The 14,037-nt window shown below is 47.9% G+C and overlaps 1 protein-coding gene across 10 annotated transcripts in view; it reads left to right on the top strand.

Annotated features, from left to right (window-relative positions):
• The window catches only part of HUWE1 (HECT, UBA and WWE domain containing E3 ubiquitin protein ligase 1), a 430,355-nt gene that overhangs the window by 273,796 nt on the left and 142,522 nt on the right, over window positions 1-14,037 (top strand). For all 10 annotated transcript variants that reach the window (XM_063936413.1, XM_063936412.1, XM_063936409.1 and 7 more), the window contains exons 30-31: window positions 10,950-11,166; window positions 11,458-11,580. In XM_063936413.1, the coding sequence (XP_063792483.1) occupies window positions 10,950-11,166; window positions 11,458-11,580 (340 nt within the window). The remainder of the gene's footprint in view (window positions 1-10,949; window positions 11,167-11,457; window positions 11,581-14,037) is intronic.

Raw genomic sequence — 14,037 nt, forward strand, 5'->3', positions numbered from 1 at the left:
AAGCAGACGATTGCTCGTTGGATCTGTAGCACAATCCAACTTGCACATTCTGTGGCAGGCCTGCCACAGCCTAAATCTGTAAATGCCCACTCCACAAGGAAGGTGGGCTCATCTTGGGCGGCTGCCCGAGGGGTCTCGGCATTACAACTTTGCCGAGCAGCTACGTGGTCAGGGGAGAACACGTTTGTAAAATTTTACAAATTTGATACTCTGGCTAAGGAGGACCTGGAGTTCTCTCATTCGGTGCTGCAGAGTCATCCGCACTCTCCCGCCCGTTTGGGAGCTTTGGTATAATCCCCATGGTCCTGACGGAGTCCCCAGCATCCACTAGGACGTTAGAGAAAATAAGAATTTACTTACCGATAATTCTATTTCTCATAGTCCGTAGTGGATGCTGGGCGCCCATCCCAAGTGCGGATTGTCTGCAATACTTGTACATAGTTATTGTTACAAAAATCGGGTTATTATTGTTGTGAGCCATCTTTTCAGAGGCTTCTTCGTTGTTATCATACTGTTAACTGGGTTCAAATCACAAGTTGTACGGTGTGATTGGTGTGGCTGGTATGAGTCTTACCCGGGATTCAAGATCCTTCCTTATTGTGTACGCTCGTCCGGGCACAGTACCTAACTGAGGCTTGGAGGAGGGTCATAGGGGGAGGAGCCAGTACACACCATGTGATCCTAAAAGCTTACTTTTTGTGCCCTGTCTCCTGCGGAGCCGCTATTCCCCATGGTCCTGACGGAGTCCCCAGCATCCACTACGGACTATGAGAAAAAGAATTATCGGTAAGTAAATTCTTATTTTCTCCCCTCAGGGGCTCCGCCGGCTAGGCGTTCCTACCCGATGCCGTCTACCCAGTCCTTTCGGTCTAACAGGTTTAGATCTAGGGTCAGGGGGTGCCTCCAATTCGGCTAGAGGCACCAGAGCTAAGACAAGAAGACCAGTGATTGCCAGTTCTCAGGAGAGCACCGGTACAGCTTCCACTAAGACCTCAGCATGACTGTCCGCCTACCCTGAGGTGATCTCGAGGTGGGAGCTCGGCTGCGTCACTTCATACGCATCTGAGAAAATTCTTGCCAGGATACCTGGGTTAAGGACATTATTTCTCAGGGTTACAAGCTGGAGTTCGACAGTGCTCCTCCCCAACGATTTTTCTCTGACGTCCTAGTGGATGCTGGGAACTCTGTAAGGACCATGGGGAATAGACGGGCTCCGCAAGATTAGGTACTATCTGGTGTGCACTGGCTCCTCCCACTATGACCCTCCTCCAGACCTCAGTTAGATTTCTGTGCCCGGCCGAGCTGGATGCACACTAGGGGCTCTCCTGAGCTCCTAGAAAGAAAGTTAATTTTAGGTTTTTAATTTTACAGTGAGACCTGCTGGCAACAGGCTCACTGCATCGAGGGACTAAGGGGAGAAGAAGCGAACCTACCTGCTTGCAGCTAGCTTGGGCTTCTTAGGCTACTGGACACCATTAGCTCCAGAGGGATCGACCGCATGGAACTGGCCTTGGTGTTCGTTCCCGGAGCCGCGCCGCCGTCCCCCTTACAGAGCCAGAAGCAAGAAGAGGTCCGGAAAATCGGCGGCAGAAGACATCAGTCTTCACCAAGGTAGCGCACAGCACTGTAGCTGTGCGCCATTGCTCCTCATACACACTTCACACTCCGGTCACTGAGGGTGCAGGGCGCTGGGGGGGGGTTAGCCCTGAGCAGCAATAAAAGCACCTTGGCTGGCAAATATATCACAATATATAGCCCCAGAGGCTATATATGTGATAAATTCCCCTGCCAGAATCCATAAAAAAGCGTGGAAAAAGTCCGCGAAAAAGGGGCGGAGCTATCTCCCTCAGCACACTGGCGCCATTTTCTCTTCACAGTGCAGCTGGAAGACAGCTCCCCAGGCTCTCCCCTGTAGTTTGCAGGCTCAAAGGGTTAAAAAGAGAGGGGGGGCACTAAATTTAGGCGCAATATTGTATATACAAGCAGCTATTGGGAAAAATTCACTCAATATAGTGTTAATCCCTAAATTATATAGCGCTCTGGTGTGTGCTGGCATACTCTCTCTCTGTCTCCCCAAAGGGCTGTGTGGGGTACTGTCCTCGGTCAGAGCATTCCCTGTGTGTGTGCGGTGTGTCGGTACGGCTGTGTCGACACGTTTGATGAGGAGGCTTATGTGGTGGCAGAGCAGATGCCGATAAATGTGATGTCGCCCCCTGTGGGGCCGACACCAGACTGGATGGATAGGTGGAAGGTATAAACCGACAGTGTCAACTCCTTACATAAAAGGCTGGATGACGTAACAGCTGTGGGACAGCCGGCTTCTCAGCCCGCGCCTGCCCAGGCGTCTCAAAGGCCATCAGGGGCTCAAAAACGCCCGCTCCCTCAGATGGCAGACACAGATGTCGACACGGAGTCTGACTCCAGTGTCGACGAGGTTGAGACATATACACAATCCACTAGGAACATCCGTTACATGATCCCGGCAACATTTCTGACATTAACCCAAGTACCACTAAAAAAGGGTTTTATGTTTGGGGAGAAAAAGCAGGCAGTGTTTTGTTCCCCCATCAAATGAGTGAATGAAGTGTGTGAAAAAGCGTGGGTTCCCCCGATAAGAAACTGGTAATTTCTAAAAAGTTACTGATGGCGTACCCTTTCCCGCCAGAGGATAAGTTATGCTGGGAGATATCCCCTAGGGTGGATAAGGCGCTCACACGTTTGTCAAAAAAGGTGGCACTGCCGTCTTAGGATACGGCCACTTTGAAGGTACCTGCTGATAAAAAGCAGGAGGCTATCCTGAAGTCTGTATTTACACACTCAGGTACTAGACTGAGACCTGCAGATAGTGCTGCTGCAGCGTGGTCTGTGACCCTGTCAAACAGGGATACTATTTTGCGAACATAAGAGCATATTAAAGACGTCGTCTTATATATGAGGGATGCACAGAGGGATATTTTGCCGGCTGGCATCCAGAATTAATGCAATGTCCATTCTGTCAGGAGGGTATTAGAGACCCGACACTGGACAGGTGATGCTGACTTTAAAAGGCACATAGAGCCTTATAAGGGTGAGGAATTGTTTGGGGATGGTCTCTGGGACCTCGTATCCACAGCAACAGCTGGGAAGAAAATTTTTTACCTCAGGTTTCCTCACAGCCTAAGAAAGTACTGTATTATCAGGTACAGTCCTTTCGGCTTCAGAAAAGCAAGCGGGTCAAAGGCGCTTCCTTTCTGCACAGAGACGAGGGAAGAGGGAAAAAGCTGCACCAGTCAGCCAGTTCCCAGAATCAAAATTCTTCCCCCGCTTCCTCTGAGTCCACCGCATGACGCGGGGGCTCCACAGGCGTAGCCAGGTACGGTGGGGGGCCGCCTCAAAAATTTCAGCAATCAGTGGGCTCGCTCGCAGGTGGATCCCTGGATCCTTCAAGTAGTATCTCAGGGGTACAAGCTGGAATTCGAGGCGTCTCTCCCCCGCCGTTTCCTCAAATCTGCCTTGCCGACAACTCCCTCAGGCAGGGAGGCTGGGCTAGAGGCTATTCACAAGCTGTATTCCCAGCAGGTGATAGTCAAGGTGCCCCTTCTTCAACAAGGACGGGGTTACTATTCCAGACTGTTTGTGGTACCGAAACCGGACGGTTCGGTGAGACCCATTTTAAATTTGAAATCCTTGAACACATACATAAAAAAATTCAAGTTCAAGATGGAATCGCTCAGGGCGGTTATTGCAAGCCTGGAGGAGGGGGATTACATGGTATCCCTGGAATGCAAGGATGCTTACCTACATGTCCCCATTTACCATCCTCACCAGGAGTACCTCAGATTTGTGGTACAGGATTGCCATTACCAATTCCAAACACTGCCGTTTGGACTGTCCACGGCACCGAGGGTCTTTACCAAGGTAATGGCAGAAATTATGATACTCCTTCGAAAAAAGGGAGTTTTAATTATCCCGTACTTGGACGATCTCCTTATAAAGGCGAGGTCCAAGGAGCAGTTGTTGGTCGGAGTAGCACTATCTCGGGAAGTGCTACAACAGTACGGATGGTTCTGGACACACAACAGAAAAAAGTGTTTCTCCCGCAGGAGAAAGCCAAGGAGCTGTCATCTCTAGTTAGTGACCTCCTGAAACCAAAACAGGTATCGGTGCATCACTGCACACGAGTCCTGGGAAAAATGGTAGCTTCTTACAAAGCAAAATTCCATTCGGCAGGTTCCATGCAAGAACCTTTCAGTGGAACCTCTTGGACAAGTGGTCGGGATCGCATCTTCAGATGCATCGGCTGATAACCCTGTCTCCAAGGACCAGGGTATCTCTACTGTGGTGGCTGCAGAGTGCTCCTCTTCAAGAGGGCCGTTGATTCGGCATACAGGACTGGGTCCTGGTAACCACGGATGCCAGCCTTCGAGGCTGGGGGGGCAGTCACACAGGGAAGAAATTTCCAAGGACTTTGGTCAAGTCTGGAGTCGTCCCTACACATAAATATTCTGGAACTGATGGCCATTTACAATGCCCTAAGTCAGGCAAGGCCTCTGCTTCAAAACCAGTCGGTACTGATCCAATCAGACAACATCACGGCAGTCGCCCATGTAAACCGACAGGGCGGCACAAGAAGCAGGATGGCGATGGCAGAAGCCACAAGGATTCTCCGATGGGCGGAAAATCACGTCTTAGCACTGTCAGCAGTGTTCATTCCGGGAGTGGACAACTGGGAAGCAGACTTCCTCAGCAGACACGACCTACACCCGGGAGAGTGGGGACTTCATCCAGAAGTCTTCCAACTGTTGGTAAACCGTTGGGAAAGGCCACAGGTAGACATGATGGCGTCCCGCCTAAACAAAAAACTATATATTGCGCCAGGTGAAGGGACCCTCAGGCAATAGCTGTGGACGCTCTAGTGACACCGTGGGTGTACCAGTCGGTTTATGTATTCCCTCCTCTGCCTCTCATACCAAAGGTACTGAGAATAATAAGAAAACGAGGAGTAAGAACGATACTCGTGGTTCCGGATGGGCCAAGAAGAGCTTGGTACCCAGAACTTCAAGAAATGATATCAGAGGACCCATGGCCTCTACCGCTCAGACAGGATCTGCTACAGCAGGGGCCCTGTCTGTTCCAAGACTTACCGCGGCTGCGTTTGACGGCATGGCGGTTGAATTCCGGATCCTAAAGGAAAAGGGCATTCCGGAGGAAGTCATTCCTACGCTGATAAAAGCCAGGAAAGAAGTAACCGCAAACCATTATCGCCGTATTTGGCGAAAATATGTTGCGTGGTGTGAGGCCAGGAAGGCCCCAACAGAGGAATTTCAGCTGGGTCGTTTTCTGCACTTCCTACAGTCAGGAGTGACTATGGGCCTAAACTTGGGTTCCATTAAGGTCCAGATTTCGGCTCTGTCGATTTTCTTCCAGAAAGAACTGGCTTCACTGCCTGGAGTTCAGACATTTGTAAAGGGAGTGCTACATATTCAGCCCCCCCCTTTTGTGCCTGCTGTGGCACCTTGGAATCTCAACGTGGTGTTGAGTTTCCAAAAATCACATTGGTTTGAGCCACTTAAAACTGTGGATTTGAAATATCTCACGTGGAAAGTGGTCATGTTATTGGCCTTGGCTTTGGCCAGGCGTGTGTCAGAATTGGCGGCTTTGTCATGTAAAAGCCCTTATCTGATTTTCCATATGGATAGGGCAGAATTGAGGACTCGTCCCCAGTTTCTCCCGAAGGTGGTATCAGCTTTTCACTTGAACCAACCTATTGTAGTGCCTGCGGCTACTAGGGACTTGGAAGATTCCAGGTTACTGGACGTAGTCAGGGCCTTAAAAATTTATATTTCCAGGACGGCTGGAGTCAGGAAAACTGACTCGCTTTTTATCCTGTAGGCACCCAACAAAATAGGTGCTCCTGCTTCTAAGCAGACTATTGCTCGCTGAATTTGTAGCACAATTCAGCTGGAGCATTCTGCGGCTGGATTGCCGCATTCTAAATCCGTAAAAGCCCATTCCACGAGGAAAGTGGGCTCATCTTGGGCGGCTGCCCGAGTGGTCTCGGCTTTACAACTTTGCCGAGCTGCAACTTGGTCAGGGGCAAACACGTTTGCTAAATTCTACAAATTTGATACCCTGGCTGAGGAGGACCTTGAGTTCTCTCATTCGGTGCTGCAGAGTCATCCGCACTCTCCCGCCCGTTTGGGAGCTTTGGTATAATCCCCATGGTCCTTACGAAGTTCCCAGCATCCACTAGGACGTCAGAGAAAATAAGATTTTACTCACCGGTAAATCTATTTCTCGTAGTCCGTAGTGGATGCTGGGCGCCCATCCCAAGTGCGGATTGTCTGCAATACTTGTATGTAGTTATTGCCTAACTAAGGGTTATTGTTGAGCCATCTGTTGAGAGGCTCAGTTATATTTCATACTGTTAACTGGGTATAGTATCACGAGTTATACGGTGTGATTGGTGTGGCTGGTATGAGTCTTACCCGGGATTCAAAATCCTTCCTTATTGTGTCAGCTCTTCCGGGCACATTATCCTAACTGAGGTCTGGAGGAGGGTCATAGTGGGAGGAGCCAGTGCACACCAGATAGTACCTAATCTTTCTTTTAGAGTGCCCAGTCTCCTGCGGAGCCCGTCTATTCCCCATGGTCCTTACGGAGTTCCCAGCATCCACTACGGACTACGAGAAATAGATTTACCGGTGAGTAAAATCTTATTTTTAAATCAAGCTTACCAGTTTGAGGATACGCGTGTTACGCTGCAAGAGGCCATTCTAAAGTTGGTCCAATCCCAAGTCCTTGTTCCAGTGCCGCTGCAACAACAGGGAAAAGGTTACTACTCCAACCTGTTCTTGGTACTGAAAACGGACGGTTCAGTAAGATCCACTTTTTATCTAAAATCCTTGAACCCTTATCTAAAGGTGTTCAAGATGGAATCCTTGCGAGCCGTGATTGTGGGCCTGGAAGAACGGGAATCCCTGGTCTCCCTGGATACCAAAGACGCCTATCTCCATATCCTGATTTGGCCACCTCATCAGGCTTACCTGAGATTGGCCCTGCTGAACGATCACAACCAGTTCCAGGCCTGTCCACAGCTCTGAGGGTGTTCACGAAGATGATGGCGGAGATGATGATCCAACTCCTGGTCCAGGGGGTCAATGTTGTGCCTTACCTGGATGATTTTCTGATAAAAACAAGATCCAGGGAGCTTTTATTACTCCATATAGATTGCACCATCCAACTTCTGTCACACCATGGGTAGATCCTCAATTTACATAAGTCCCACCTGGAGCCAACTCAGAGGCTCCTGTTCCTGGGAATGTTACTGGATACTGTGGCCCAGAAAGTGTTCCTCCCAGAGGACAAGGCAAGAACACTTCAGGAGATGGTCCGCATGGTTCTTCATCCTACTCTGGTATCCATCCATCTTTGCATAAGATTGTTGGGGAAAATGGTTGCCTCGTATGAGGCGATCCAGTATAGAAAGTTCCATGCCAGGACTTTTCAATTGGCTCTCCTGAGCAAGTGATCCGGATCACAACTTCAGATGCACCGGATGATTTGGTTGTCACCTCAGGTCAGGATTTCCCTCCTTTGGTGGCTGCAGTCCTCCAACCTACTGGAAGGCTGAAGTGTTGGAATTCAGGTTTGGATCCTCCTTACGACTGAGGCGAGCCTGAGAGGACGGGGAGCTGTCACCCAGGGGGTTCAGTTCCAGGGTAGGTGGTCAGTCCACGGTGCCCTCCTTCCGATCACCATTCTGGAACTTAGGGCGATCTACAATGCTCTGCTTCAGGCCTCTTCTCTGCTCAAGGATCACGCGATCCAAGTACAGTCGGACAACGCCACAGCAGTGGCGTACATCAATCGACAAGGAGGGACAAAAAGCAGAGCCTGCATGCGAGAGGTGTGAAAGATACTCCTCTGGGTGGAAAGAAATGCAAGAGCAATGTTGGCAATCTTCATTCCGGGTGCGGACAACTGGGAAGCGGACTTCCTGAGTCGTCACGATCTCCACCTTGGAGAGTGGGGGCTACACTATCAGGTGTTTTCAGCAGATCGACCGGTGGGGCTGTCCACAGATGGACATGATGGCTTCTCGACTCAACAAGAAGCTTTGTTGTTATTGCTCACGAATCAAGGACCCTCAGGTGAGGGCAGTAGATGCACTGACATCGCTGTGGCCTTACCGGCTGGTCTACCTGTTTCCTCCGATTTTCCATTGATCCCAAGGGTGCTCAAGCACATCAGGAATTAAGGAGTTCTGGCAATTCTGATTGACCTCGGAGGGCTTGGTACGCTAATCTTCTGGACATGTCCGTCCAAGACCTTGCCACTGAGAAAAGATCTTCAACAAGGACCGTTAATCTACCCGGACTTGCGGCGGCTTTGTTTGACGGCATGGAGGATGAGCGGAACATCCTAGCTCACAAAGGCCTTTCCGAAAAGGTTATTGCTACCATGGTTCAGGCCAGGAAACCTGTGATGTCAAAACACATCATATCTGGAGGAGATATGTCTCTTGGTTCGAGGAACGTACGTATCTGCCTGCAGAGTTCCACTTGGGACATTTTTTACGTTTCCTGCAGGCTGGTGTGGATAAGGGCTTACGTCTGGGTTCCATTAAGGCTCAGATTTCAGCTTACTATTTTCTACCAGAAGAAATTGGCGGTGTTGCCAGAAGTGCAGACCTACTTGCAAGGGGTACTCCACATACAACCTCCTTTTGTGCCACCTATGGCGCCCTGGGATTTGAATGTGGTGTTGGAATTTCTACAGTCCTGGTTTGAACCTCTGGTGATGGTAGAAGACAAATACCTCACGTGGAAGACTGTGATGTTATTCGCCCTGGCTTCTGCTAGGCGTGTGTCAGAATTGGGGGCCTTTTCGTGTAAAAGCCCTTGGTTTTTTGTGAGGGCAGAGCGGCGCTCAGGACTAGGCAGCAGTTCCTTGCGAAGGTCGTCTCTGCGTTCCACTTGAATCAACCTATTGTGGTTCCGTCATGTTCTGATACGCCTCTGGAGGCATTGGATGCTATGCAAGCCTTGAAGATCTATGTCAAGAGAACGGCTCAGATCAGAAAGACTGATTCCTTGTACGTGCTATATGATGCACAGAAAACCGGTTGCCCTGCTTCTAAGCAGTCCATTGCTCGTTGGCTTAGGCTTACTATCCAACAGGCCTGTGTGTCGGCAGCCTTACCTGTTCCACAGTCTCTGAATGCCCACTGTACGAGATCGGTGGGGTCTTCCTGGGCAGCTGCCCATGGAGTCTCGGCCTTGCAACTGTGCCGACCTGCTACCTGGTCGGGGGAGAAAACCTTTGAAGTTCTACAGGTTTGATACCCTCGCCAAAGAGGATACCCAGTTTGGGCAGGCGGTGCTGCAGCAGTCTCCGCACTATTCCGCCTGTTCTTGAAGCTTTGGGGCATCCCCATAGTACTAGATTCCCCCAATATCCCTTATGGATGCTAAAGAAAATAGGATTTTAATTGCCTACTGGTAAATCCTTTTCTTGTAGTCCATGAGGAATATTGGGTGCCTGCCTCAGTGCGTTGACTTTTCTGCAGGTTATCTCTTCTATGGTTCCCTGTTCAGCTGTTGCTGTTTTACCAGCCATTGCTGGTAGTTTTCTGTTAGTGGTGTGTGTAAATCTCACCACTCATTGTTGGTTCTTTCTTTCAAGTATGTCCTTTTTCCTTACTATTTTACCTACAAATGCCTGTGGGAGGGGGCATGGAGGGGAGGAGCCAGCACACCCTGTGAAGAAATTTAAAGTACACCGGCTCCTTTGGACCCCGTCTTTACTCCATCGTACTAGATTCCCCCAATATCCTTTATGCACTACGAGAAAAGGATTTACTGGTAGGTAATTAAAATACTATTTTTTTTAAATTTTAAACTGCCTTATCTTGCGTGCCTGTAGGGGAGCTTGGAATTTTGCTTACACTTGGGATCATTGAATATGCAGCTTTCTGGGCTGTCTGTGTATATGTTTTTTTTTTTTGTTTTTTGTTTTTTTTTTTGCTTCTTTTAATTCTGGAGGTCCAAACTTTTTTTTAACGAGGTGTCTGATGTACTAACTCATTTGTTCCTTCAACTATTCCTTGGTACCTCCTATAGAAAGCTTTTGCAGCAAATGGCTATCCCAGGATGATGTAACCCATGAAATTGATCAATATTTGGTGTTAATTACAATCACTTTTATATTACAAGCAGATTTGTCTACTTTTTGAGCATGGTTTTGAATGAACACAGCTACCCCCTTTTTTCTTTTTTTCTTTTTTTTTTTTTATCATACAAGTTGTGTATTTTTTTTAATTTTTCATTACCCACTAACATCTCACATTCAAATAATGTTCGGCATCCCATGTGACTGTGCTTACCTCCTCTATACATAACGGGTTTCCTCTTTCTCGTCTGGCAACCCCCGTATTATTAAAGCTGTCTCTGACCTTTGATATCGCGTGCCAATTTTTCCCCCCAGAAAACTCTGGAAACTGTCTCAATGGGGACCTATTGACACTGTTGTATAGGGGTAATGTCACTTAGGATCTATTGTCACAGGGGGGTGAGGGGTATCGTTAATTTATTACCAGTTATTTATATAGCGCACACATATTCCGCAGCGCTTTACAGAGAATATTTTGACCTTTAACATTAGTTAATGAGGACATATGAGTGCTTGAGTGATGCTGGACACCCCATAGTCATATTTTGTTTCATTTTAAAAATATTGAAATTTTCTTTTTTTTCTTGACTTAATCAAATATCAGCTATTTTTTAAAGGTGTGTAAGGGCCTATTAAGATTTTTTTTTTATTTCAGGCTTTCACAAACACCTACATCTTAAATAAGGGTGTGTAGACTTTATTGAGACATTTCCAGACTTGTTTAAAACCCGTGTTCCATGGAAGCAATGCACATTCTTTGCTCGGTCTTCTATATTGACTTAGTATTTTTATTGCAGCGTCCTCGAGGCTAGGTCGGGCCTTAGCTGAGCTCTTCGGTCTCCTGGTTAAACTTTGTGTGGGCTCTCCTGTCCGACAAAGGAGAAGTCACCATGCAGCTAGCACCACCACAGCTCCTACACCGGCTGCACGGTCAACTGCATCTGCCCTGACAAAATTACTTACCAAAGGTCTTTCATGGCAACCTCCTCCCTACACGCCTACACCAAGGTTCAGGTCCGTAAGGGTGTTACATTATTTCCACGTTTTGTATACTGTTTCTTCGGATATTTATCAGTCAAACATGAATAAAGTATTCATTGTTTACTAGTAATCTGTACATAATGTTAAAGTATCATTTTCTATTATTGCATATTGAGGAACATTATTTTTCACTCAACTTCTTTCACATTTTGCTAGTTCACCTTCCGTATAAATTTTGTCTTGAGTTTTTTTTTTTTTTAATGTGCGACTTGTTGAACTTTATTTCTTTAAAATCTGTTTTATTTTTAAAATCCTCTCCTGTAGGTTAACATTTTTCATCTGTTCTGTTGGTTTCACGTCACCCATGTTGTTTGATGAGCGAAAATATCCGTATCACCTGATGCTCCAGAAATTCCTGTGTTCTGGTGGTCACAATGCACTTTTTGAGTAAGTAAGCGGTTACCTTTAATTCACAAACTCTTAAGACTAGTAATAAAAGTGTACAAGAGATAACATAATTCCTATAATATTTCTTTAAATATTTTATCACTATTTCGTATTTTAAAACAAGCAATACAAAATGTCTCCGTCATCTTTGCGGGACACCGGGACTATGGCTATAGGGTGAGCTGGAGGAGTTTGGGCAATAAAGAGTTAATGTTTGTAGCAGAGGCTCCTCCTGCCTTCAGCAGCCAGATCTTTTTTTTTTTCTCTGGCAGTGTCCACAGGTTATCCACAGGATAACTTTGGGATATGAAAAAGTGATAGCGGATTTGAACAAGTCGGTCAAAGCTTTTCGGCCTCCCAGCATGCCTTGGGCCCGTCCATATATCCCCGCCCCCTGGCTCAGGCAAATCAGTATTTTGTTTGGCGCGGCAGGAGCCCTAAGCTTTCTTATTTTATTTTTATAGTCTTCCTATTTTTTCTTGAGTGATCTTTCTAAAAAGCATCTTATACGTACTTTAGAAAGAGTCGCTTCAACAACTCTCCGCCGGGTCGCGACAGTGCTTACCCACGAGTACAGTGCTGTTTCGGCGGGCGTCTGTGTCGGATATACTAGCAGGTCCAGCAGACATTACCAGGCTGTGGCCGGAGCACGGTAAAGAAGGTAAGGCATCGGTTCCGCTTAGAAGGGGAATACGGACACAGCCGCGCTGTGTTGGGAGGAGACTACCAAACTGTCGCTGATGCGGCTGCCACCTCGGGTGCACCAGCGCTAGGCCTTAGGGATCAGAGGCTCCAGAAATAGTACGAGGCCGTGATTACATTTTGCATGAAGGTTGGTATATATGTAGAAGTAACGTTGGTAAAGTTTTAGTTCACAGTATGCAATAGTAGTGGAGTTGTGGCCCTGGTAGTGCAGGTAGGTGAAGTTGTCACTGACTCTGTGGTGCACAATCAGCAATGTTCAAGTAATTGCTGTGGCAGATCTATGAGAGCAAGAGTTGTGAAAGTGCACATGCTTATACTTTTGATGCTGATTTAAAAAATTGCTGTATCAAGGCTTACAAAAAAGTACTTTTTATTGACTGAGAGGCCAAAGAAGGCCAAAAAAATCTGTGTACAGATGGAGCGATGCTAGTCGTGGCTCCCTCTGCTTATCGCCTAGAGCGTCCCCAAATGGCCAGCGACGCGCCCCATTCACTTGAAAGAGTGTTTCCGTCCGCGTGCTCGGACAGAGACTCTTTGAATGGGAGCATCTCTGTGCACTCCTGGCTTGACTAGGCGGACGGATTGACTAGTCACGCCAGGAGTGCTCGTTTGAAATGGAGCCGCCGCAGATGAGCGCGGCTCTATCTGTACATTTTTTTCGGGAATTGAGCTGCTCATAACTCCAAAGGAAAAGCTTATGCTCTTTGCCTGGTGCAGTCCATTCTCAGACATCAGTTGGTCAAGGTTCAGTCAGACAATGTGGTAGCAGTCGCCTACATAAGCCATCACGACTGCACGGTAGGTCACATCATCTTCCGTCTCTGGCAGTGGTGTACATCCCTGGAATACAATATTGGGAGGCAGACGTTCTAAGCTGCCAGGACGTTCATTCGGGCGAGTGGGCCCTACACAAAGACAGCTCCAGGTTCTCTGCTGGGGTCTGCCAGACATCGACATGTTGGTGTCTCATCCCAGTCACCATCTTCTGAGATACTGCTTTCTCTCTGGGGGTCTGGGAGATCTTATGGTTGATGCCCTGATGGTTCGGTGGAGCTTCCCACTCCTTTACATCTTCCTTCCATTCCAACTGATTGAGCAGGTTCTCCAGAAATTGAAGTTGGTAGGCAGCACTGGGCTCATGGTGGCTCGGGAATGGTTGCGCAGAGCTTTGTACTCGGATATTCTAAGTCTCTCCATCAACACACTGCTGCGTCTTCCTCTCAGTATGGATCTTCTGTCTCGGCCGTGCTTCCATCTGGACCTTGGCCATCTTGCTTTGATGGGATGGCTCTTGTGACATCCGTCCTGAGAGCTAAAGGGTACTCGTGGTCAGTCATTTGTACCATGCTTTAATACCTTGAAGTGTTCCTCTGCCAGAATTTATCAGTGTTTGGAAGACTGACTTTTGACTGGTGTTTGGCCCGAGGCTTCAACCTCAGGTCCATCTGTCTGACGCGTCTGGTCGTTCTTGCAGGCCCGACTGGATTTTGGCCTCTGCCTTTCCTATTAAATGTACAGATTTCGGCCCTTTGTTCTCTTTCCACAGTAGATTGCGCTCTTACCTGATATACGGACCTCTGCAGGGTGTCTTTCATATAGAGCTTCTGTTTCTCCCTCCGGTTGCTCCATGGAACTTGTCCTTGGTTCTTCCGGCCTACCAGCCATCTCCTTTTGAGCCCTTTGACACCATGGACGTCCGATTGGTTTTCTTGGAAGACCTGTCTTCCTCCTTGCCATTGGCCCAAAGGGTGT

The sequence above is a fragment of the Pseudophryne corroboree genome, chromosome 8 (assembly GCF_028390025.1).
Source record: "Pseudophryne corroboree isolate aPseCor3 chromosome 8, aPseCor3.hap2, whole genome shotgun sequence".
NCBI classification, from domain to species: domain Eukaryota; kingdom Metazoa; phylum Chordata; class Amphibia; order Anura; family Myobatrachidae; genus Pseudophryne; species Pseudophryne corroboree.